Source organism: Camelina sativa, chromosome 5, assembly GCF_000633955.1.
Source record: "Camelina sativa cultivar DH55 chromosome 5, Cs, whole genome shotgun sequence".
In the NCBI taxonomy this organism is placed as follows: domain Eukaryota; kingdom Viridiplantae; phylum Streptophyta; class Magnoliopsida; order Brassicales; family Brassicaceae; genus Camelina; species Camelina sativa.
The window spans coordinates 21,775,511-21,802,443 of NC_025689.1; the positions used below are offsets into that span (position 1 = coordinate 21,775,511).

Sequence of the window (26,933 nt, forward strand, 5' to 3'; positions counted from 1 at the left end):
TGTGGCTGCACCGAAGAACTGACCACAACCACCTGTGACCTCAAGTCATCCTCTATCCCAGCTGCAACCTCGACCAACTCTGCTCTCGTAGCATAGCTCCTCACTATGCACCGAGTCCTCAAATCATCCCGCAGAGCCAACAAAAACCTCCGCACCTGAGCCGCCTCTGGCTCCCATGCCCTGCCTGCATACCCCACAAGCCGACTGAACTCTGCATCCAGTTCCCGCACTGTACGGTCCCCCTGAGTCAAACCCAAGAACCGTGCCTCCATACGATCAAGAGCCTCCTGAGGAAAATACTTGGAGTTAAACTCCCCCACAAAATCTCCCCAAGACATACCCCTCTGCACCCTCCGTGCTGTCACCGACCTCCACCACACACGAGCATCTCCTGACAAGTAAAACACTGCCAGATCCACCCTGTACCGGTCGGGACACCTAAGCGAAAGGAAAATATCCTCCATCCGCTCTCTCCACTCATCCGCTACACTCGGATCGGTACTTCCTGAGAAATACCCGGCTCCCACATGCCGCAGCTGCTCCATCATCCGCACATACTGTGCATCCACTACCTCGGCCCCCGGCTGCACACCTGCCTGCAAACCCGCCACAGGCTGCACCACTGGACCCTGCCCACCACCCACTGGCGGCACTACTGGACCCTGCCCACCAACCACTGGCGGCACTACTGGATCCTGCCCACCAACCACTGGCGGCACAACTGCTGGAAGTCGCTGCAAAACCTGAGCTAGCAAGTCCATCAAGACATCCTCCCTGCCTGGAGCACCTCCCGCTGCAACCCCCACACCCGGGGCAACACCGTGACCGACACCGGGCCCATCCGCCCTGCCGTCACCCAAACCAGCCTGGTCTCCAGACACACTAGGATGAACCTGTGACTCCGCCACCTCCTCACTGGCCATGCTCTGGGCTACACTCACACTGGCCTCAGGAACCTGACCTCGTCCCCGACCACGACCACGACCACGACCACGACCACGACCGCGACCCACAGCACCCTCTCTAGCCATCTGCACTACCCAGAACAGAAGGCTAAGCACACAATTCAAAAACCGCACATAGAGTACACATCTTACCGTGGAATCTCATTGAAGGCTCGAAGAGGATGATACTAGGACTCCATACCGCAAACAAATTGACTAACTACTCATAATCAATTCCATCACACAACATCATGCATCAAGCAAAAAGGAAAATAATTCACCCAATTAAATTCCTAACCGCTCTAACCATCCATTTAACCATCCTAGAACCGTAAAGGCTCTGATACCAAAATGAAATAACCCGACCTTTTTTTTTTTTTTTTTATTAATTAAATACAATATATAATTAAGTATCCCATACTACTTAATTAAACAAACCAACCCACACACAGTAACCAACCAATAATAAACCAACATCCAATTACATGCACAGCGGAAACATATCAATAATACAAAACCAATACAATAACATTTCTATCCATTCTATCCAGCAACCTAACATATCTCTATCCAAGGTTCCATCCTAAACAATATAACAAAGACCAACAACACACAAACGAGACCCTAGTTCATCCTCCTCCTCATCGCCATGATTCCACGTCCTATACCTGCACACCACAAACAACAATTGAGATGCGTAAGTATTATCATAAATACTTAGTGAGGCCGTCCTCCCATCTACTGGGTTATACACACAAGCATATGAGACCCTCAAGTTTAAGCAAAACAAACAACACACAACAATACATCAAACCAGGAAATCAAGTCTCGACTGAGACCAGTGTCGACCGATGCCTCACGGTGTCGATCGATGCTACAAACAATGGTGTCGACCGATGCTAAACAGTGTCGACCGATGCCACTCCAAATGGTGTCGACCGATGCTTCCTAGTGTCGATCGATGCCTCCTCTGCAGACACGATCTGCGCGAAACCGAACATCGAACTCTCCTTCCCAATCATCTCGAATCCGTCTCAAACTCACCCAATTACCTCAGAAATCACTGGGAATCACAAAAGCAACGAACCCAAGCAACAAAACAACACAAACAGCAAAGAAAACACACAAACAAGAGAGATCTCATGCTTAGATCAACCATGGTCAAGCACTCACCTCAAGAACAGGAAGATTGGATTGAGAAACGTGGAAAACAACACCTCCAGAAGCTCCCCCTTCGTTTCCAGCAACAGCTAACCCTCCTACAGCCTCAGATCTCTCCAAAAACTCCAAGAACAAACCCAGAAAGTCACAGAAACGTTCTCTCTCTTTTCTCTCTTTCTTTTTCTCTCAAAAGCGGCGACTACAGACAAAATAACACGACCTAGGGTCGTTTTTCCCCTTTTACACACGATTTAGGGATTTTAATTGAACCAAACCGAACCAATCGGCAATTAAAACGTACCCGACCAAACCGGAACACATGGTGTCGATCGATGCCCCCAAGGGTGTCGATCGACACCCACACCAAAATTACAAAAATTGGTTCGCGGATGTTACATTACCACTACATCAATTAAAAAATGACGTCGGATGCATCCTTCCATGTCATCATCATCAAATGAAATATGAAACGTCTTTTGTACTCGTCTTGTTCTTCACCTTGTTCAAAAAGGATTTACATGTTCTTCACCTTGTTATTCACATCAACAGAGATATCCAAAACTAAATTTTTGAACATCCAATTTGTCATCGTCTTCCTCATTATTCTCTATTTCCGTTTATCCTGCTCTGATATATGATGGATCTGGTTCCATTAATTGTTGTTTCCGGTAATTGGGTAAAAAACACAAATATGTATTTAACACCAACGATAGAGGGTGTAGAGTTGTGCAGATAGATGCGAAAACTTGTTCGATGTAGTATTGTTGTAATACATTTGTTTACTTTCTGTTTCTTCAGCCCAAGCAATATAAATCAGCCGTTATATGAATATATGCAACATTTCATCTTTTGTGAAGTATTATAACTTAGCTGCAAAGCAATATAAATAAGTCATCATGTGAATCTATGCAACCTTTCGTCTTACGTAAAGTATTATAACTCAGCCGCGAAGCAATATAAATCAGCCATCATATGAATCTACGCAACTTTTCGTCTTCCGAGAAGTAATATAACTCAGCCGCAAAGCAATATAAATCAGTCGTCATATGAATCTACGCGACCTTTCGTCTTCTGTGAAGTCCTATAACTCAGCCGTGAAGCAATATAAATCAGCTGTCATATGAATATACGCAACCTTTCGTCTTCCGTGAAATATTATAACTCAGCCGCAAAGAAATATAAATCAGTTGTCATATGAATCTATGTGACATTTCATCTTCTGTGAAGTACTATAACTCAGCCGCGAAGCAATATAAATCAGCCGTCATATGAATTTACGCAACCTTTTTCTTCCATGTAGTATTATATCTCAGCCGTGAAGCAATATAAATCCATCATATAAATCCACACAACCTTTCGTCTTCCGTGAAGTGTTATAACTCAGCCATCAAATCGAATATAAGTCAGTCGGCATATGAATGTACGCAACTGTAACATCCACAAACCGAAATCCCGGTTTAGGGATTGCATGCACTATGTGCATCGGTCGATGCAAGGTTGGTTTTCTCGGATGAGTTTTAAGTTAAATGCTGCATTTTAGGTTAGGAAAGGTGAGTGCATGACCATGGCTTATCTAAGCTTGAGATTTCTCTGATCTTCTTGTTTTTGTGTTGTTTGGCTTGTTAGAACGTTATTAGAGGCTTTGTGAAGCTTTCTTGTGGCTTGGGATTGAGTTTGACGTTTGTAGGAACAAAGATCCGGCGAGAAGCTTCGGGGAAAACGATGCTCGGCATGTGCATCGGTCGATGCACTTTGTGCATCGGTCGATGCAATGCAAGGACGGTGCGATTTGACCTAGGAACATCGGTTGATGCCATGTGGAGGCGTCGGTCAATGCAACTACGGTTTTTGTGTAATGTCAAGCATGCATCGGTCGATGCAACGTGAGTATCGGTCGATGCAAATCATGTGTCGGTCGATGCAATCCCCTGATGGTGTCGGTAGATGCAAGTTAACATCGGTCGATGCAGATCATGCGTCGGTCGACGCAATCCCCTGATGGTGTCGGTCGATGCAAGTTGGCGTCGGTCGATGCAGTGCCTAGTTTGTTTGTTGATTGTTGTTTAATGGTTAGAGTATCTCAATTGCTTGTGTGTATAGCCTAATAGATGGGAGGATTGCCTCACTGAGTGTTCATAAAATACTCATGCATCTCAATTTTTGTTTGTGGTGCAGGTAAAGGCAAAGTGTGATCGTGGAATCAAGGCAATGAAGAGGAGGATGTTCTAGTGGCTCGCTTGGTTGTTGTCTGGCTTGCTAGGTTTCTAAAGTTGAGTCATTAGAATGTGGTTTAGGTTGCTGGTTCTATGATTCATGTTGTTTGGAATATTAGTTTATGGTTTTGGAACTAATAATGTTATATAATATTGGATCATTTGTTATTTATTGGTATGTTTTATTTTCGTTGTTGGTTGTCTGTGGTTAGGTGGCTAGTGGGTATGAGACCACTAGCTTAGACTATTATTATTATTATTATATTTATTATTTATTTTTTTTTTTTTAAATGGGTCGGGTCGTTTCAGTTTGGTATTAAAGCCCTTACGGTTCTAGGTTTGGGTTCGCTAGGCTTTGTGTTGTAGATGTTTGGGATTTGGATGTCTTGATTGATTATGTGAGTTAGTCAATTGTGTGTGGCATGGAGTCCTAGAACATCCTCTTCGAGCCTACTGTGTTATTCCACAGTGAGTTGTGTTGTTTATTGTGTTCTAAATAAATTGTTTGCTTAGCCTTCTTTTCATGGTAGTGCAGATGGTCAGTGAGGATGTTGTTGCAGGTCATGGTCGTGGACGCGGACGTGGTCGTGGTAGGGGCAGAGGCCCAATGGTTAGTGATATTGTGGACCAGAGTGTGACAGTTGAGGGTGTTGGCGAGTCGCAAGGTGTCCAGGAGGATTCCATGAGTATGGCCGGAGGGGGTGGTATTGGTGCTCGAGTGGTCGGAGATGCTAGGGTCCCGGGTGTGGGAGTTCCAGCGGGTGGAGTCCCTGGAGTTGATGTTGCGGCATTGCTAGCACAGGTGTTGGAGCGGTTACCAGCAGTGGTACCGGCTCAGGCTCAGGTAGTGCCACCAGTGGTGGCGGAGGAGCGGCAGCAAGTGGCTGCGGATGTGGGAGTTCATGGACGTTATTTTTCTATGCTGAGGGAGATGTGTGGCATTGATACAGTGCGGTTTTTGGGTGGTACAGATCCTACTGCTGCAGATGCGTGGAGGACGAGTGTGGAACGTAACTTCTAGACTCTGAGATGTCCTGAGGAGTTTTGGGTGGACATAGGGGTCCACAATTTGATTGGTGATGCTCATGTGTGGTGGAGATCAGTGGCTGCTAGGAGAGTGCAGAGGGAGATGACTTGGGCTGATTTTGTGGAGGAGTTCAACCGCAAGTACTTTCCAAGAGAGGCATTGGGCCGGTTGGAGGCACAGTTCCTTCAGTTATCTCAGGAGACACGGTCAGTGCCGGAGCTGGACTTGGAGTTCAGTCCACTTCTATCTTATGGAGGTCGGGCTATGGAGTCTGAGGAGGCTCAGATCAGGAGGTTTATGAAGGCTCTTCGTGATGACTTGAGGGTCCACTAAAGAGGACGGAGTTATGCTACGCGTGCAGAGCTGGTTGTGACTGCAGCAGAGATTGAGGAGGATATCCGGGCATAGGAAGTGACGGTTAGTCCAGCGGTGCAGCCTAGGAAGGCTCATCATCATGGAGGTTCTAGCAAAGGCGACAAGCCCATGCAGGGAACAAAGAGGAAGTGGGAGGCTACGCAGAGACCGAGTGGTGCAGGGTGCTTTGGTTGTGGGAGCATGGATCACAAGGTAGCTAGCTGTCCCCAGAGGAGTGTTTCGACGGCAGCGGTTCGTGTATGCTATCATTGCAGGGAGCCTGGGCACATCAAGCCCAAGTGTCCCAAGTTGCAGCAGATGGAAGTGGCAGTGGTGCAGCATGTGGTGCAGCCTGGAGTGCAGCAGGTAGCACATATTAAGGAGGCGCCACGGGTGTACACGACAGTCAAGCCTGGTGGAACCAGTGCCGAGGCGATCACAAGTATAATTTATGGTACTTAAACTTTGTGAATTTCAGTAGGTTCAGATGTTATGTTTTTCCAGTGATAAAGTGTTAGGTTCTCAACACATGAAGTTTATGTAGCGACCTTTTTGGTGGGCGGGTTTAAGTCCCATGTTATGTTTGATTCTGGAGCTTCTCATAGCTTCATTACTCCGGAGTGTGCAGAGAGTGTTGATATCCGAGGAGATCCCGGAGAGCGTATAGGAGTTGTCAGAGTTGCGGGAGGCGAGTTTCTGAGGGTCATTCGACGAGCTAAGGGAGTTGATATTCAGATCGTAGGAGAGTCGTGGCCAACAGATTTGCTTATAAGTCCGGTGGAGTTGTATGATGTTATTCTTGGGATGGATTGGTTGCATGGGCATATGGTACATCTTGATTGCCATCGGGGTAGAGTGGAGTTTGAGAGTCCAGGAGGGAAGTTGGTTTTTCAGGGAAATAGACCGACGTCGGGGAGTCTCGTGATCTTGGCCATGCAGGCTGGGAAGATGATCGAGAAGGGTCGTGAGGCTTATTTGGTTACTATATCAATGCCAAAGTCAGTGGGGCAGTCTACGGTTAGCGGTATTCAGGTTGTGGAGGAATTTGAGGATGTGTTCCAGTCGTTGCAGGGATTACCACCATCTCGGTATGATCCTTTAACGATTGAACTGGAACCGGGGACGACGCCGTTATCCAAAGGCTCCTTACAGAATGACTCCAGCAGAGATGGCAAAGTTGAAGAAGCAGTTAGAGGATTTGTTGAGTAAGGGATTCATCCGCCCTAGTGTATCACCGTGGGGAGCGCCAGTATTATTTGTTAAGAAGAAGAATGGGAGTTTCCGGTTGTATATTGATTACCAGGGTTTGAACCGGGTCACTCTGAAGAACAAGTACCCTCTTCCCAGGATCGATGAGTTGTTGGATCAGTTGAGAGGTGCTACTTGGTTCTCCAAGTTAGATCCGGCGTCGGGTTATCATCAGATTTCGATAGATGAGGCAGATGTGAGGAAGACTGCATTCAGGACGAGGTATGGGCATTATGAGTTTGTGGTGATGCCTTTTGGGTTGACTAACGCGCCAGCAGCGTTTATGAGATTGATGAACAACGTGTTTCAGGAGTTTCTAGACGTGTCTTTCATCATTTTCATCGACGACATCCTGGTTTATTCTAAGAGTCCTGAAGAGCATGCAGTGCATTTGAGGGCAGTCTTGGAGATGTTGTGGGAGCAGAAGTTGTTTGCCAAGTTGAGCAAGTGTAGTTTCTGGTAGCGTGAGATGAGTTTTTTGGGTCACATTGTTTCTGTAGATCCAGAGAAGATTCAGGCTATCAAGGATTGGCCTAGACTGCAGAATGCCACAAAGATCAGAAGTTTCCTTGGTTTGACAGGTTACCACTTGAGTGTTATCATTCTCCACCAGATGACTAACCAATTCTCTAACACTCTGTTCCACCCCTACAAGATCACTTTCATAATTGTGAGGAAATGTTTGTCGGATCTCTCTTTCCTCTCTTTGTCTGTCTTGCAAATATAGAGAACAGCCACTTACACTATTTCACTTTAGATTCTTACACTGTCTTTGTCTATTTCACTTGTATATTAGATGTCTTTTTCTTTCTTTCTTACACTATTTCACTTTAGATTCTTACACTGTCTTTGCCAAAATGAAAGTATGTAACTGAAGAAATATAATTTTCAATTCTTACACTGTTTAATTGCCGTGGGTATATACAATATTATTATATATGTTTGTAATGGTTTTATTGGAATTTTTTCACTAAAATTACATAAATATCTTTGCAGGGAATTTGCAAAGAATGTGTTATAAGTACATATTATTAAGTTTAAGTAAAGCATGTGGGATTTGTATTACCAAATTCATCTAAAAGAAACACACATGCAGCTAATATACTTGGCAAGTGTTACTTGCATACATCATGAGAAAACAAATGCTCACAAAAGAAGTGGAGCTTTTACATGGCTGTCTGATCACCTTCACTATTTCTACTTATCTGCTTCTCTTCTACTGTATTGTTCTATTCAAACTTTCTCAATTCTTCTCATGTTTATTCCTTCTCCATATGTTGCAGTTCAATAGATGATGCACTTTTGTGGATCAGAACCACCAAACCCATAATATAATGTTAGTACAACTGTACCTGCAAGAAGAGAATCAAAATATACTACTTTATTCTCGCATTTAAATTTAAGAATTGTTAGTTAATTTACTAACACCAATTTACAGACAAAAACGAAAAATCATAAAGATCAGATTGTTCTACAAATTATTCAAACAGTTAAACTTATCATTTTATTGAACACTATGGAATAACATACACAAAAATCCATGAATAGTATTGTGAGCACCAATTAACAATTTTTTCTGGTTTTATATATAATCACACATTCACACGCTTGCCAAGGAAATAGATGACAGCCCTTGCTAATGATACAACATACATGCACAATTAATTTAGTTTTTATACAACAAACTAATATAAGAGGTCAAACAGTAGAAAGAAGAACTCACTGTTGCATGTCATCGTCTCTAGTATATTTGCATATCTTAGTTTATGTTCTGCAACAAAAGAGGTTAGTTTATGTTCTGCAACAAAAGAAGTGTGTTATATGCAAGCTGGTTACATGGCCAAAAGTTTGGATAATTTTATTAGTCAATAAAAAAGAAAAACATTTACCTTACTTAACTTCTATTTTGAGCTCATAAAAAGAACCTTTAGAGCAACAATGTGATTTATATGTATCATATTTGCAAATATGTGTTAGATAAGTAAAAAGAAAACAATGAAGGATCTCAAATTAGGGATCGTTGGCATTATTAAAATTGATATTTTGCTCATTTAAAAATCAAAACCATTTGAGAAAAAAAAAAAAAGATAGATCGAAAATTACCTATTTCATACCGATGAATAGAGCTCATAATGACCTCTGTTCTGCAAAAATAGGATTACTGAACAAATAATAATGTATGATTAGCTTCACACTTTCTTTTGAGAATCACACACTAATAATTCTGGACTGCAAAACAACCATAGTGCCAAAGTCAATACCGTCTCCGTCTAGAGAAAAGATTATATAAAACCTCAAGCATGAAGAAATGAAATATAATAAAAAGGGTGTGTCATTCGTAATCACCATTATCTCCTTTAGTTTCAAACTCATATCTCTTCTGATTAGCATCAATTTCAGCTCTCATCATCTCGAGATGCTTCCCACGGTTTCCTCGGTCTCTTCATTATACATCTGTTCTTCACTTTCTTCTTCTACCTTCAAATTAACAACCAGCATTTATCGCTTTTCTAGTTTGTAGTTTCTAGAAACATCAAAGGTGAGATAGTTGTGCAGGAGAGTAAAGTATTTGATCTAGAATTATTTGGGAAAATCCAGTCTATGATTAAATCTTAGATTTGAACTGTTGCTCAGATTACCTGGTATGCTCTACATGTACGCCAAAACCTTTTTTAGGCCATATGCTTCAAATCTGACTCTGTATAATCCCAACAGCTGGAGTAAACTCCTACTCATATAACATTCACAAAGCAAAGTTTACAGAAAGGATCGAAGGAAAAACTCACAATCTTATACTCTATAAACAAAAAAAATTGAGAAGGTGATTTTAAATCCAAAGAACGATATTAAACCCTTTTATTCTCCAAGAAAAATATTTATATGCAAATATAAGATCGAGGAAGTAGTGTTGGTCACTTGGTCTCAGATCTTAACTTTGTCTTGTTGTACGCTGTGATGAGATCTTACCTTTGTCTTGTTGGTAAGTTGTGATTATATTGTTTCCTGAGAAGAAGCGCAAAATCGCTGTGACGTCTCGTCTCAACCATGCCTCCAACAATCTCTCTTCTTCAACGATGCGGCGTCTCAATGTTTAATAATCGAGTCTCAATGTTTATATCTAGGGTTATATCCAAAAAGGGTTTCAATGTTTGATGTAGGATCCGATTAAAAACACGCGGGTCTTCTTGATCCGGCGAATGATCCAACAAAGAGGATCCAATTTCATAGAGTCGGGTCTGTAATTTAAGAATTTCGGGTTATTTAAGAAATAAAACCCGATTCGATTACCTTTAATGTCTCATTTAACTTTAATGATATTGTTTTCTGGTCATTGATGTTGGAGGCATTTTCGTCCAAAAAGAAATTGTACTTCTCTTTTACTAATATAGAGATATGGCGGAGAGATCACAATCTAGTCAAGAACGATCCAATTTGGTTAACTAAAGTTTTCATTTATTTTTTCTTTGAAACTGACTTTAAATGTCACTACTCTAAAGCTACAGTCTGCGTCTCCTCATCTTCCTTCAAGCCAATATTTCTCCATAATTTTTACAAGACATATATCTAACCGTTGTCATAGTTCTTAGACCATCTCCTATGGTTTTCCCTATTTTTTCCTCTATAATATAGACAGAGCCGGTGATGAGTTTTTAAAGGCCACATGCCTCAAAAAAGTTAAGACTGAATTTAAAAGGCTGGTTAAAAAATTTAAGGGCTAGTTTTTAAAGACCACATGCATAACAACTTTACCGCTAGACTAACGACATTACTTTGAAAATATCAGCCAAAATATTGTATAAATAATTTACGGCCGCAAGCACAAGCTTGCTTTGCTTGTACTCTTGGCCGGCTCTGATCTCTATAATAGAGATGAGTTTTACTCCAATAGTTTTCCTTATTTATTCCTTTATAAAAGAATATTCTAAATAGTGACTATATTTATTTAACAATTAACACCTTTTATTTATAAAAATTGCAAACTAACCCATTTTACTTTAAATTTTGTAACACTTTCATAAAATTGTCTTTTGCAAATGGTACTCTCAATATTTTAGAAGAAATATTTATACTTAAATTTATATTATTTGTTCTTAAAAATACTTATTTTATTTATTTTGGTCATAAATAAAAGAAGTTAAAGATTAAGAGAACTACTTTGCAAATAAAATAGTTCAACTCTATTTATAGAGGAAAAAATAGAGTTCCTCTATATATAGGGAAAAAATAGCAATCTCTATTATAGAGGCGAAAATAGAGATGAATTAGAGCAAAAATTACTCTATAATAGAATATAAAGGCAAAAATAGAGGACCATTAGAGATGCTCTTAAGGTCTTCTATCTTGTCAATCAGCTGAGCGTAATGGTTCCTGTCCACTGTGTTACCCAAGTTCTTCTCTTCCTCTCCCACCTTTAAAATGTTCTCCAATGCGGTAAGGCAGAGAATTATGATTTTTGGATCTAGACATCCGAGGAGATTGCGTAATGGTTTTATGTATCCTTGCTCTACAAGGTATTTGATCGGTTCATAAGAACCTTCAGAAGCTGCATTTGTGATTGCCCATGCAGCTTCTTTCTTAATGTCAAAATTCAGCATATTGAAGCAGCTTGACCAAGGGGGCAATCAAATTAGCCTCTATTAAACCTGGATCTGTTCTCGTTTCACAGTGATGTTTAAAATCGTCCAACAAACTTCCTGCTTTATACGTTGCTTATAGTTTTGAGTTAGAAGGTTGGCAAGAAAGGGCAGAACAACACTACTGAAAAATGGTTGGCTAGTATATATCGTTTCTTTTTGAGAGAAAAATAAACCATCATATCATCCATATAGTAATAATAAAACGCATATGCCATGATTTGAATTTTTTAAACAATTATAAATTATATTATGAAGAAAAATTGTAACGGGTCAAAGTTTTTGATTAAATAACGGGTCGGAATTTTAATATTGATATCCAATTTCATACATTTCTTTTGTTAAAATGCATCATTTTATGTAGTAAAATAAACTGAAAATATTTTAATTTGAAACATTAAAAAATATTTAAGTTGATATTTTTAAAGAATATCAGAAATATTTCACACATCAAAAAATATTGTACACACTCTAATTTTTCTTAAAAATATATATATGTAAAATATTTTAGCACGGATTAAATATAATGAGTTATATGATGAAATGAATTATGATCTTTATAACAGACCGCAGCTTAAATGTAAATGTTAAGGTTATATAGTGAGATGGTTTAAATAAGGTTTGACACCTCATGTTTGAAAATTTGATTATAAAACTTTATGGGATCATTTTCTCCACATGTTGTAATTGACTAATAACATTCGACATAACTCAATAGTAACTAATATTTGCAATTTTATAATCAACTTACTCAAATAATCTAATACTATAAAATATTTTGGTGTTAAAAACATATTACATAATTATAATTAAATTAAATTTCTAACTAAAATTGTGCTACATACAATTATAATTTTTTTCGAACAAACTTGAACATAAATTCAAAATTTATTTGGCACTGCTTTTGGAAAGTTTTAGTAAAATAAAAAATGATACAAAAAATAGTCAACAAAAAATATATATAAATGTGCCTTTTTCACTACAGTATTAATAACATAATTTATGTTTTTTTTTTGGGCAACACAAAATTTATGTTTTATGGCTCTGTTTTTACTTAAGATATACTACTAAAATAATCCAAAAATGGAACATGAGTAAACCAAAACTCCAAAACCGTATTTAAACAAAGTCTTAACCGAAACCGGTCTGTGCAACATCAGGTCTTAATGGGTTTAACAAAGAGAAATGACATAAACCCTTTCCCATGGCTCCTTCAATCTCTCTTCTTCTCATCAGACGCGTCTCTCTCTTCCACATAAACCCTAAAAGCCGCCGACTTTTCCAACCATTTCTCGCGAAATCATTCTCTACTTCTCCACAGAGCAAGCCTGACTCAACCCTTGAACCTAATCACAAATCCTCTTCTCTCTCTTCTCGTCTTAGCTTCGTCTTCGATCAAATAGATGCTATTGAGAAACGTCACTCTGAGCAAGACGAAACTCTTGAGCGTATTCGTGCTTGGCGTCAATCTAAACAGACCCAGCAGCCAAAAACACCATCTTCTGCTCCACAAGATCCGGATCCTAAAGAAGTTGATACCTTTGTGCCTAATGAGAAATTGGTCTCTTGTTCCGTGGCTGAGCCGAGTCAGATCAATTCTGGCGAGTTGATTGAAGAGAAGGGTGTGGTGGAGCTTGTGCATCCATGGCCGGAGTGGATGGAGTTGATGGAGAGGCTTTTAAAGCAGAATTACTTTGATCATAGGAGAGAAAGAGATGAAGATGAGATGGTTAGTTGTTTGGGGATGGATGTTTCCAATGCGAAGTTAGGTGAAGAAGAGAAGGTTGGAGTTGCGTTGTTTCAGGAGTTTAGAGCTGTTCAAAACGCTTGTATCAATTTTGGAAAAGACCGGTTCGATATTCTAAGGTTTGTGCATATTCTGAATCGAACAAGTTAAACATTTTTATTGGTCCTATATAAGTTTGATCGAGAGTGATTAAGTTTAGCTACTTTCAATGACTTTGCTATTGTTTCTGTACTCGCTAGTGGCGTTTGAGCAGTTTAGTTGTTAAGATTAAAGATACTGAGGAGGGTAAAGTCTACTTATATGTGCTTATGTGAGTATATTTCCTCAGGTCATTGTCGAGAAATGACATTCAAATCCTTGTTGGCCACGGATGTCCAGCGACTGATAGAAAGGTGGTTTTCTCAGGAAAACTACTAAGGAAGCGTGTCCATCTCGATGAAGGAGATGTAAGCAGTTTTGAATAAGCTATACATACAAGAATTGTGCTTTTATGAACTTGCGTGGTTTAGTAATTTCAAAATTGATTATTGCTACTTGTTCTATCATTCATCTAGATGCCTAGCTATCAGTACCATTGCCATCTCATTGATTTTTGCTTACGATTCATCTATTATTCTTTGGTTTTGATATAATGTGACATGTTTGATACATGGATGAATAATAAGGGATGGTACAAATAGGTGGAATGAAGAATAGATTACAAGTCTTTGGCTCATTGGTTGTGTGGGAGCTTAGAACGTTGGGATCATTGGTTCTTTCGTAGGATTTGGTCACTGTTTCTACCTTTAAATCGTTGATTCAAGGATAATAGATTAATAGAAGATGAGGGTTTCATTACTGTTCTTCAGAAATTAGCTTCTAATTTTAATATATATATATATATATATATATATATTTTTAGTTTGGTTATAGTATTGGGTTGTGGCTATTTTCTTAGGTTTCATGAAGTCTCCTTTGTTAATCTTACTGTTGTCTTCCTCGCGAGATTTCCGGTTAATTTCCTAACTAGTTTACTATCAATGGGTTCTTCAGATGATAACATTCATTCATATATTAGGTCTGCAGTTCCTGCAGCTTGAGGAACTCATGCGAAAAGGCGTTTTTGTTAACAAACAAAGAGGATGAGGCTCGAACCATTGATCTCATGCGCATTTTGTTCACCTATGGTTTTGACCCATTGAACGGAACAGTAGCCAACAAAAATCTCCTGAAGAAAAAGTCTGTTAAGACTGTGGTGCGGAAACTGCTGCACGAGATTGTCAAGTTAAGCACTGTACCAATAGATCCTAATCTTACTCCACCAGTCATCAAGAGAGCCCCGCCTAAAGTCAAGCAGCCACCGCCAACTCCTAAACGACGTGTTGGCCGTGATGACGTTGAGATGAAGAAAGGAGATTGGCTGTGCCCAAAGTAAGTCCCACCTTTCTCTTCTAATGACCTCTTTTTAAGGCTATATCACGGTCCTACCATAAGGACTATAAAATTAGATGCATAGCTTATGCTTTGTACAGACTAACAGAAGCTTAGGGTTCTCGAACCGTTCGTCCCTGTTCTACTTGTTACATTAAGAAAGAGTCTTCTGATTCCAAGGTATCGAACATAGAATGTATCCTGGTTTCTACACAACAATGCACATTAGTTGTAGATGAAGTTAGGTGAGATCTATAAAATTCTTCTACATTTGATCTCAACCCATCCAAACCTATTAGCTATTACTTGTAGGTGAGGTCTAATGAATTTCATATAAATCATCATTTTTGGTTGAAGATATACCCTATCAGCATTTTTAAATTAGATTATAAAATTTTGGGCTAATAATTCATAAATCTTTTGTTGTATATTTTAAGTTTGACATTTGTCCTGAGATGTTAATACCACTTCATTTTTGTCTCAGGTGCGATTTTATGAATTTTGCAAAGAACACGATTTGCTTACAGTGTGATGCAAAGAGGCCAAAGCGCCAGCTCCTTCCAGGAGAATGGGAATGCCCTGAGTAAGTTTCTATGCTTTTGGGGAATTGTGAATCTGAGAATTAGGATACGGTTTGAAATTTTTTATGTCACGGAACTGATCATAATGCATGCTGTTATGGCAGGTGTNCTATGCTTTTGGGGAGTTATAAATGGGAGAAGGATACTGTTTGAACTTTTATGTCATGGAACTGATCATAATGAATGCTGTTATGGCAGGTGTAACTTCTTAAACTATAGGAGAAACATGGCATGTTTCCATTGTGATTGCAAGCGTCCAGCGGATGCTATCTTAGAAAACAAAACACAAGATACACATCGCTTCACAGAAGCACAAACTGACAGGGTTGTGAAGCGGGATGATGTTTCAAATGCATGGAACTTTGATTTTGATGACGATGAATCAGACGGAGCAGAAGTTGCTGCGTTTGAATATGCGGATTCCAGCAAAAAGAATGAAAGCCTTCTCCGGGAGGGTATGAGAGATCCTGAAGAAGAATTTGGTAATCTTCCTCCGGGAGCTCGAGAAAGTTCTGATTTTAGCAGAAGCAGAAGACCTGGGGTTGGGTTTGATGATTTTGACGATGAAGATGACATTGATAGCTATGAAATAGACGAATCTGGAGAGAGAGAGGTCCCAGTTGAAGGAGCTCGATCTTCTTTTGCTTCTGACGAGTTCTCAGAGGATGAACAGTTTCCTGAATCAAAGGCTGGTTATGATGCACACAGAGGAGGAAGTTCAAACTTTCACAACAGTAGAAAGAAGCAAGGAAACGGTAAGGGAGGTTTCTCTAGGGATGATGAGCTCGGTTTCAGTTCAGATGATGAGGTATCCGCCAATCCCAGGTGGAAATCAAGCCATGTTGCTTCAACCCAGAGAGGTCCACCTTTGAGAAAACTTACATTTGGGTCAGACGAAGAATTTGGGCTCGATTCTGATCTGGAGAACGATGGTCCCAGGTCCAGTCTAAGGCGTGGACAAAGAAACAACGGTGGTAAAGGAGGGTTCAAAGAAAAACGAAGATCCTATTCAGCTTCAGAATCTGATGATGACATGGATGATCAAGAGTTCAGAGGGTCAAGCTTCTCTGGTAATAAATCGAGAGGAAGCAGAGGAAGAATGAGAGGTGGACGTGGTGGTTTCAATGATAATTTTGCCTCTGATAGCTACAAGGGATCTAATGGCTCGTCAGCTAACAGATCAAGAGGGAGAGGGGCAAGAACAGGAAGCAGGAGGAGTAGCTTTGGTAGTGACGATGAAGATTACAGAGGGTCAAGTTCCCAGGCTAGTCGATCAAGAGGGAACAGAGAAGATAGTGGTGGGTTTGGGGGAAGAATGGGAAGCAGAAGGGGAGGTTTTGATGATGAGTTTGATAGAAAGAGCAGCCGGGGACGCGGTTCAGGTAGTTTCAGGGGGTCTAACAGAGGAGGAAGAGGAGGAGGAGGAGGAGGAGGAAACCGGCATGGGCATAGTGATGTTAAAGACACAGACATCGGAGATTTCAGAAACAGTCGAAGGGTTATCGAGAGATAGAAATGTAAACAGGAAAAATGCCAAAAAAAACCCGAAATTATTTTTATTTGGACGTTTAATACCCAATGGTTTTGGATTGGAATAAAAATACAACAAATAATAAAAACGTGTCATTTAAAATCTAAAATAATAAGTGTTGTTGTTTTTATACCTACGATTTTTTAACAAAATCAAAATTCCAATTTTACCCCGGTTATCTAATTAATTATTAATTCATAATATAAAAAATCTAAGTTTTCTGTTAACCATGTCAAACCAGGAATTAACCCCGGTTATCTCTCTTCTTCCTCTTTGATCAAAAAAAAAAAAAATATCTCTCTTCTTCCTCCTCTCTCTCTAATCGTCGTTGCTCTGGAACTCGAAAAATAAAATGCTCGCTCTCACATGAACGGCGGCACACATCATCATTCAATTTCTTAACAACCGACGATGACGCATCGGCGACGGCGATGGAAGCTTTCATCGAAACAAATCAGCACTCTTCTATGTTTCTTTCACAACCACAACCACAATCTCTTCTTCCTCCTCAGTTCAACGAAGACACTCTCCAATAATGTCTCCAAGCTTTGATCGAATCCGCCAGAGAGAACTAGACTTACGCTATCTTCTGGCAGATCTCGCACGACTTCGATTCATCAACGCCAACGGGAGACAACACTGTGATCCTCGGTTGGGGTGATGGTTACTACAAAGGAGAAGAAGACAAAGCGAAGACGAAGAACAACACGAACACGGCGGAGCAAGAGCATCGGAAATGAGTGATTCGCGAGCTTAATTCGTTGACCTCTGGGTCGGGTGCTTTAACCGCTAGTCAAGGTCAAATTTACGGGTTGGAGACGATGGTGTGTATCGCTGTTCAAAACGGCGTCGTTGAGCTTGGTTCCTCGGAAGCTTTAAACCAAAGCTCAGATATGATGGATAAAGTTAATAGTTTGTTTAATTCCAACAACGGTGGTAATAATGGTGGTGAAGCTTGTTCTTGGAGTTTTAATCTCAGTCTAGATCGAGGTGAGAACGATCCAGCGCTATGGATTAGTGAACAGCGACGAACACCGGAATCGGATCTCCGGTGAGGGTTAATAATGATAATCATTCGAATTCTAATTCTAAGTCAGTTTTCGAAGCTTGAGAAGAATGATATAAGCTCTGTTGAGAATCATAAGCGTACTGGAGAGCGAGCATTTTATTTTTCGAGTTCCAGAGCAACGACGATTAGAGAGAGAGGAGGAAGAAGAGAGATAACCAAGGTTAATTCCTGGTTTGACATGGTTAACAGAAAACCGGGGTAAAATTGGAAAATCGGGGTAACATAATATAAAACCAAGATTTTTTATATTATGAATTAATAATTAATTAGATAACCGGGGTAAAATTGGAATTTTGATTTTGTTGAAAAATCGTGGGTATGAAAACAACAACACTTATTATTTTAGGTTTTAAATGACACGTTTTTATTATTTGGTGTATTTTTATTCCAATCCAAAACCATTGGGTATTAAACGTCCAAATAAAAATAAGTTCGGGTTTTTTTTGGCATTTTTTCCAAATGTAAACTGACATTTTCAGACATTATTTCAAATCTCTATTAGAGAAATCATAGTCACTTGGCTATGGGGGCATCAGTTCAGTTATAATAACAGTCGTCATTTTCAGTTATAATAACTCGCACATGAGAGTTTTGGGCGAGTTTTACAAAAGGTGGTTCTCATTATGAACACAAAAATCAGGTTTGGAGGTGTATATAAATGTAAATGGATTCGTGAACTCAAATGGCTCGGCCAAGCTGTCTAGGGCCGAGAAGACGAGAAGTCAGTTTCGAGTTTGAACAAGGCCGGAATCACAAATGTTCATGGTCAATCATTTTCTTAAAAAGTTGTTACTTAAAAGAATTTTCAGTAATTTATTTTATTATATATTAAAAAAATATTGACAAATATATAAAAAAAATTAATCAATAGAGGAGAGACATGTGTTCGGGTCGAGTCGTATAGCGCGGATAAATTCTTAGCCTCATCGCATTCTCTTCACCATCTGTTTCCTCGGGTCGTGTCAAAATTCTACACAACTTTGATTTGGTAGGGAACCACAACTTGACCATGAACATTTTGTTGTTCCGGCCTTCTTCAAAATTAATTTTAAATTTAAATATCATAGATTCGTAGTATAAGTGTTTTTAAATATCGTAGATTTGTAGATGACTTTAAGATTATAAAAAAAATACAATCTTAGATTAAATAAATGTTCATATAATGTTTCTTACTAATCTTCACATATATATAGGGTTTTTTTTTTTTTTTCTCTTGCTTGTAGTTTTGTTAAACACTTGGTTTGTTCGACTTCGGGAGTTACTTATTGTAGCGATGTAAAACTCATTTCTACGTATAATAGCAAATCCACTTTTACGAGTCAATTTAAATTCAATGGATGAGATTGTTTTTGTTACCTTATCTAATAGTTTAGATTTGTTATTTTTTTTTGACAAAGTTTAGATTTGTTAGTAATCTCAAAAGTTGCAATGTTTTGATCCAACAATTATGTTTTTTGGTCGAATCCCCAAATTTTAATGTTTTAACATCTTAGAGCAAGTCCATTGGAAGGTTGTTATTTTTAGCCTCTTATAATTTTTTAACAATAAATTGTGTATTTTAAACAAAAAGAATCTATATAATAATAGCAATCCGAATAAATACGAAGAACAGTTGCGTCTTCTCATTATACTTTTCCAAAAAAAATAATTTATTTTTATTTTTGACATAAAATTTCTAGGGTTGCATCTCTTTAAAAAATTGCGTCTGTTCAATGTAGAGTTGTATCTCTTACAAATAGTTGTGTCTATTCAAATGTACAGATTTTTAGAAATTTATATATTTGTTATTTTGGGAAATTTTCAAACTTTCTTTTCAACACAGATTTTTTCATAATATTGATGAATCAAAATAGTTAGAAATTCAATTTTCAACGTAATTTTCTGCTCACTAAATTATTTATCATCATACATAATTTTAACATTGCAATGTAAAATATATTGCAATTTTGATTTATTTCCTGAATTGTATATTTAATTACATTCGGTCTCTGAGTATAATGTTTAATAAATTGTTAAATTGTATTTATCAAAATAAATTTTAAAAAATTATTTTAACCGTTTAATTGAACTAAGATCACATCACTCAGGTAATTTTAAACTACTAATTTATATTTAAATGGGTAGTTGCAACCTTTTAATTAAATACGATAAATTTAGTTATTTGATAAACCATTGACATTTTTGGTTTATTTTATGAACCATTGCAACTTTTGGTAAATTTGATATTTATGGTTGTCTATAATATAGAGACAACGGTGTCTCGATGTTACATCTTATTTCCACAAAAGCATTGAACAAACAGAGAGAGAAACAGAGCAATGGAATTGGTTTTGTATCACATAACCATTTTTTCTGCTTCTTGCATTGCCTGGGAAAGGCACATGTTGCGGCAGGAACAATTTCCCTGAGGGTTTTGCCTTCGGAGTCGCCTCTTCTGCTTATCAAGTTCGTCAAGATTCGATTTTAACAAATTCTAGGTTTTATCATCTAAAGAAGCTGCGTATAATATACTTTACAAAATCATCTCTTGAATGTGTGACTTGTGAGTATGAGCAACAAATTGTGTAGCAAGGTGGTTCTGTAGACTTTAGCTTTTTTCGCTAGGTTTTACACATACAAGCTCCACGGATGATGACACTGCAATTCAAAGAGCCAAAGATTTCTAAATCGGTAGGTGAGTTAGGTAAAAAACCGTTTCTAAAAGAATTTTCGAATTGCAAAACATATCTAAGGTTATACGCTGAAAACAAAACACTCTACTCTTATATTCGGAGACTATCCTGAAGAAATGAAAAAAACTGTTGGATCTAGACTAAAGAGTTTTCTCAAAGGAATAATCAGAACAAGCTTAGGGCACATTGATACGTTCATGCTCTGAGTTAGTTACCTAATTTGAGAAGTTTCTTTACAAATTTCAGATTCTTGCATTATTGATTCTGTGTTTTTATGAACATTGGATTGATTGATCGGTTATGGATCGTTTGGTGAATTGAATCGTATTGGTTTGTTGTTGATTGTGAGTTTTGCTGTTTCAAAGGCTCCAAACTTATCACTTATCTAAATTCACAGGAATCATTCACTACCTTGCGGATTCCGTCACAAAAAGCATCGAACTCAAACCTTCTCTTTCGGGAAACCCGGATTTCTACCCAGCGATGGGCGTATCTGTGACATGTAGGAATCAAATTCTATCTTTTGAATAACAAAACATTGTCTCTGCCTCTTTCTTTTTTCTTAATAATTTTTTTTGGTAACCATCTCTTCTTTATTTTACTGCTTGGGAGAGACAGACCTTGGGAATTTTTCGGCTTTTGAGGTAATAATTTGAAAGAATCCAAATGCAGATGCAAAACTTCTACTAATCCTTATACATTTAAGTCTTGAAACATGTTCTCAGTCCATCTTTCTTAGTAGTTTTGTTTTTGTTTGGCAAATATGTTGTTGCTGCATGGGCTATAGAAAGTGTCCCTGAGTATATGAAGCAGAGCTATGGCAATCCTCCTATCTACATTCTCTAAAATGGCTCTCTTTCATTCTTTCTTCTCTGATCTCTTTCTCTTGCTTGTGTCTTACTCTGCTTATTTCTCTTGCCAATGCAAACGAATGGGTACACCAATGAAGCAAATTTTGCAGTTGCAACAGAAGAACTCACCAAGGATTGAGTATTTTACATGCTTACACTGATGATGTGCAGAATTAAAGCATAGCATAAGGATTATTGTACTTTCTTCTTCTTCTATTCTCTTGTTGATGTACTATTGATAAGCGATGTTATTATGTGTCGGAATGGATCAGACACGAGAGGCGATGTGTTTGGTTATGGATTGTACTCTCTGCTTTTCTCCAAGGCAACACAAGTTTTCTTCGTTCTCAAGGCATCATGCAACAGATCAGCAATGAACTAAATAACTACTGTAAAAAAAAACTCAAATAATTAATTTAAATGAATACATATATTAGATTCAAACGATTTTTTTTTTTTTGATAATCCAGGTATCCAAAGTCCAGTAGGCCCTGACTAGCCCACTAGTCCGAAGGCTTGGCGTGCGTCCGGAAGGCAGCAAGAGTGGTTCCTGAAAGCCGCATAGCCCAATGTTAAATTTTTCTGCGGTGGCCACTTAAGGTGTTCGCAGCCGTGGGGATTCGAACCCGGAAGTATTGGGAATCTCACCCTCAACCCGAAATCCATCCTACCACTGGCCCACCTAAGAGTGGTTAGATTCAAACGATTTAACACTATGTCAATTTACGTGTCGTCCTCAATTAATATTTTTAATATCTTTTTATAAGATTATTTTGAAAATTTATAGTTTCATATATAATATATTCATATTTTAGCATTTAAAACAAAAAAAGAAAGAAAATTAAACTGATAAGTCCAATAAATCTAAAACCGAAATGTAGAGTTCAAACTTATCAAAAAAAGAATTTTACATTTGTTTCAAATTAAAAACACTTTATAGGATGCTGTCATATGTCAGCATATAAGCATTTACATATTCAAATATGTTCAACTATATAATTATGGGGGAATAAACATAAGAATGCACATATGTTCAAATTTATAAATGCATGCAAATAATATTAATATAATATTGAAATAGAAAAGAGAACTAAATAAAATATGGGGATTTAAGCACATTAAATATTATTTTAAAAATGTAACTACCTATATGTTTATAGTATTAATTAATCATTTTTTTAATCGTAAAGATTTGTATCCCTCAAATTTATATTTTAATTGTAATTTTGTTGAAAATAATTGAGTGAAATATATGTAAGTTACATCAATAAAAAGATCTCTAAATATTACAGTCAAAGAGTACCCTATTAATTTAATGGACTGAAAAACTTTTTGAGAATGACACGTCAACATGAAATTTCCATTAGTTACATGTGAAGGTAAGGTTATTTTTACAAAATATTTCTCAACTAATAAATAAAGAATGTTATTTTTAAAAAACTCATTATTAAATAATTTAATAATATATATAGTTATAGAAGTTTTGTAATAAATATTTTATTAAATGAGTTCCCCGCGATATTGCGGGGGCTCAATACCTAGTCTTTATAAAGTTAATTAAAATTATCCTCCTCCAAAGGTAAAAGTGTAAGTGGGTTCTTATTGATCAAAAGATTTTATTTTCAAAATAAAAATATTAGAACTTAACTTGTTTAAATGTTATGATCCAACTTTTATGTTGAAGATTTGGTGAAAGTGTTTGATGTTGTATAGAATACAAGAATTGGATAAAAGATTTGGATAGACATTGAGCTATCACCAAAAGCATTGATCATAGATTCATAGGTTTAGAACCATGCCTCTGACTTGTTTTGCTCTCTTGTTGCCTTGAAGAGTCATTGCAATGTCATTAAAGCAACTAAACACGATAAAGTATTCAAGAACCAATGGCCACTAAGTACACAGGGAAACAATGCCTCCTCACCAAGTCCACCTGCAGCATTCCAGTTCCTCGTCATAAACTGTTAAGAGCGCAAAAATCGAATTGAGAAAATATGCGAATTATATTTAAATTAACGAAATCAGAAACGAATTACAACAGCATAATATAAAGCAGTAAATAAATCACGGAGGCGAGATATGATATCTCATTCCTTAATTCAATAAATCGGCCGTAAGTGCTTTCGGAAAATCACGATTTATGAATCCCAGGATACAACCGATCACGAACTATTACCGTAGCACACCAGTAATAGAACTCAAGCGAACAGATCTACGTTATACTCTCGAGACTACTAAACTAAGAACTTACTTGGACTAAGCAAGGGAGAGGGAGAGAGAGATCTTCAGAGGAAGGAGTGTTTATGTTTTTGTGTGTGAAAAATAATGAGAGGTTATGCCTCTATATATAGTGGAAGGAGGGAGCTCTCAAGAAAATATTCAGTGAATATTCTCGGAGTGCTGCCCAAGTTTGCTTGGAGTTCACACCAAGTCTTTCCAAAAAATTAAATGAGCCTACAGCAGTCTCAAGAGCCAAAAAGCCCAAAAACCCAAAAGCCCAAGAGACCACAGCCCGCGTCCGAGACCAGCCCGGCCCGGCCCGCCCCCCGTCCGGCCCGTCCCGCATCCGTGCTCGGCCCGGTTCGGTTCGGTTCGCGTGTGGGAACCTTCCCTCTTCCTTCTACACACTTTTGAAACTAGAAGAGTGTAAAACTATATATATATGAGTGAAAAATCAATCATATTTCCGATGTGGGATATTTCCCAAACCATCCCAAGTAGCTCACTTCACACTCTTATTTCTCATTCAAATCAACTCCGTTTTGGACGTATGAGTATACCATCTTGTAGTACTCGTTACCAGCTTTCCATTGCACTATCGACCAGACAATTCCGATCAGCCATTTGGCCGGAATTTGGCCGGAAAGTCACCGGAAAGTCATTGTCCCAAAACCTGCAATTTTCTGAAACTTGTTTCTGAAAATTCAGTTCCAACAATCCCCCACATGAATAGAAATAAGTCTAAACATATGACGACATAACTAACCCTATAGACTGACACTACTAGCTAGACTAGACAGACCTTCGAGAGTATATGCGAAACTAACTGTATTTGAGTTGGTGGCATTTTTCAACCTTGAACCGACTCATTGTTCTACCTGTCGAGTTTACTCGGCCAGTTGGTGAACATGATGTCTTGAACCATCCGGATTTGTATGTAAACTTAGACAGCAGGCATAACACAGCTTCGTTTTCTCGTAGAACGAGGTTCTCTATTGTGTTCATTGTGGCCTTGAACATGCCTGGTTAATCATGAGTGAACTTGGAGAGTATAGCCTCATATAATCTCCTAGAAACGGCCCCATTTCACACTCACAAGGTGATTTATATAAGCTGCTTGTATTTAAAGAAATATCCTGTAATTATTTCAAATATTTTACAAAGCTACATTTCAAATCATTAAAAGCATATGCTTAACCTCTAACATACAGGAAGCACTTTACATCACTCTAGGAACTGGGAAAAGACAAAAGTCTTCTAGTGCTTGTAGCAGATTCAGCTTGATTTAGTTGTCCCTTTGAACCTAGGTCATGGGGTCTCCAATCTGAGTAGGTGGGGTTACCATCAAACATCCTCTTAAGTCATAGGCTTTAAACCCATTCCTCTTGATGATTTTATAACTTGATCTCGCGCCAAACCTTTTGTAAATGGATCCGCTAGGTTTTCTTTCGTATTGATGTAATCAATCGTAACTACACCAGTTGAGATAAGTTGTCTAACAGTTTTATGTCTCCGTCTGATGTGACGAGATTTGCCATTGTAATGGGTATTCCTTGCCCTGCCCAAAGCCGATTCGCTATCACAGTGTACACGTATTGCAGGCACAGGATTCCCCCACATTGGGATGTCTTCCAAGAAATTACGAAGTGATTCAGCTTCTGACATAGCTATCTCCAAAGCTATGAATTCAGATTCCATAGTTGATTTAGCTGCCAGAGTTTGTTTGGAAGACTTCCAGGACACTGCTGCACCTCCAAGTGTAAAAACATATCCACTTGTGGATTTTGAGTTTCTCGAGTCTGCGATCCAGTTGGCATCACTGTAACCTTCCAAAACTCCGGGTTCTCTACCATAGTGCAAGCCATGATCTTTGGTATAACGTAGATAATCCAAAACTCTAGCTATAGCCATCCAATGCTTATGTCCTGGATTACTTGTGTAGCGACTAAGTACATTTACAGAGTGCGCTAAATCCGGTCTTGTACAGTTTGTCAAGTACATTAGACTGCCAATTACTCTTGCATACTCCACCTGCAGCACAGGTTCACCAGAATTTTTGGTCAAGTGAATTTGAGGATCCTCTGGAGTTTTTGCAGTCCCATTTGAGTAATGCTTGAATCTATCAAGCACTTTTTCAGCATAGTGGGTTTGAGACAAGATAAGGCCCTCATCAGTTCTGATGATTTTTATCCCCAAAATTACATCTGCTAAACCCAAGTCCTTCATGTCAAAATTTCTTTTGAGCATGTTTTTCGTTTGAGTTATGATGTCTTTGTTGCTGCCAATAATAAGCATATCATCTACATATAAGCATAACAAAATGTACCCTGATGGAGTAGTTTTGTAGTATATGCATTTGTCACATTCATTAATGCGAAAACCATTAGACATCATCATACTGTCAAACTTCTCATGCCACTGCTTAGGAGCCTGTTTGAGTCCATATAATGACTTCACAAGTTTACACACTTTGTGTTCTTGTCCTGGAATAACAAATCCCTCAGGTTGTTTCATGTAGATTTCCTCTTCTAAATCTCCATGAAGAAAAGCAGTTTTTACATCCATTTGATGGATTTCAAGTTTTCTCAAGGCTGCAATACCTATGAGCATCCTGATCGAAGATAGTCTTGTTACCGGTGAATAGGTATCAAAGAAATCTAAGCCTTCTTTTTGCCGAAATCCTTGCACTACAAGCCTAGCCTTGTACCGTTCAATATCGCCATTTGGTTTTCGTTTTATCGTAAAAATCCATTTACATCCCAAAGGCTTAAATCCTTGTGGTAGATCTGCCATCTCGTAAGTATGATGTTGCATGATAGAGTCTATTTCAGTTTTGACTGCTTCCTTCCAATAAGGTGCATCAGGTGTAGACATAGCTTCTGCGTATGTTCTTGGTAGATTTTCAGCTAGAAATGCCATCATCAGAAAATCATCACCAAACGATTTACTTTTGCGAGCTCGTTTGCTTCTTCTAGGTTCCAGTTCTGATTCTACAGAAGTAGTACTCAAAGTATTGCCAGCTTCCAAAGTCGCTGCATCTCGTTGTTCACGAGTCCGTTTTTGAGTTTTCCTACAGGGAAAAATGTCTTCAAAAAATGAAGCATTTCTTGACTCCATAACTGTATTCACATGGATATCTGGAATATCTGATTTATGAACCAGAAATCGATATGCACTACTGTTATGTGCATATCCGATGAAGATACAGTCTACGGTCTTAGGCCCAATTGTGACCTTTTTAGGAGGTGGTACAGCCACTTTTGCTAGACAC

The 26,933-nt window shown here is 38.4% G+C and overlaps 1 protein-coding gene, 1 long non-coding RNA gene and 1 pseudogene across 3 annotated transcripts; 2 read left to right on the plus strand and 1 right to left on the minus strand.

Annotated features, from left to right (window-relative positions):
• LOC104787365 lies at positions 7,924-10,078 on the minus strand. Of its 2 annotated transcripts, XR_767855.2 has the most exons (5): positions 9,915-10,078; positions 9,587-9,675; positions 9,294-9,425; positions 8,671-9,176; positions 7,924-8,299 (listed from the first exon to the last, which is right to left on the minus strand). It is a non-coding gene; the product is annotated as an uncharacterized LOC104787365 (long non-coding RNA). The 2 variants fall into 2 exon arrangements; XR_767854.2 differs by having other exon boundaries at positions 8,671-9,425.
• Positions 12,747-16,904, plus strand: LOC104787366. The gene is made up of 5 exons (XM_010512939.2): positions 12,747-13,447; positions 13,657-13,774; positions 14,386-14,738; positions 15,223-15,321; positions 15,518-16,904. Exons 1-5 carry the CDS (start codon positions 12,786-12,788, stop codon positions 16,830-16,832), a joined length of 2,547 nt encoding a protein of 848 aa, XP_010511241.1. The 5' UTR covers positions 12,747-12,785; the 3' UTR covers positions 16,833-16,904.
• Positions 17,080-18,020, plus strand: LOC109132891 (annotated as a pseudogene).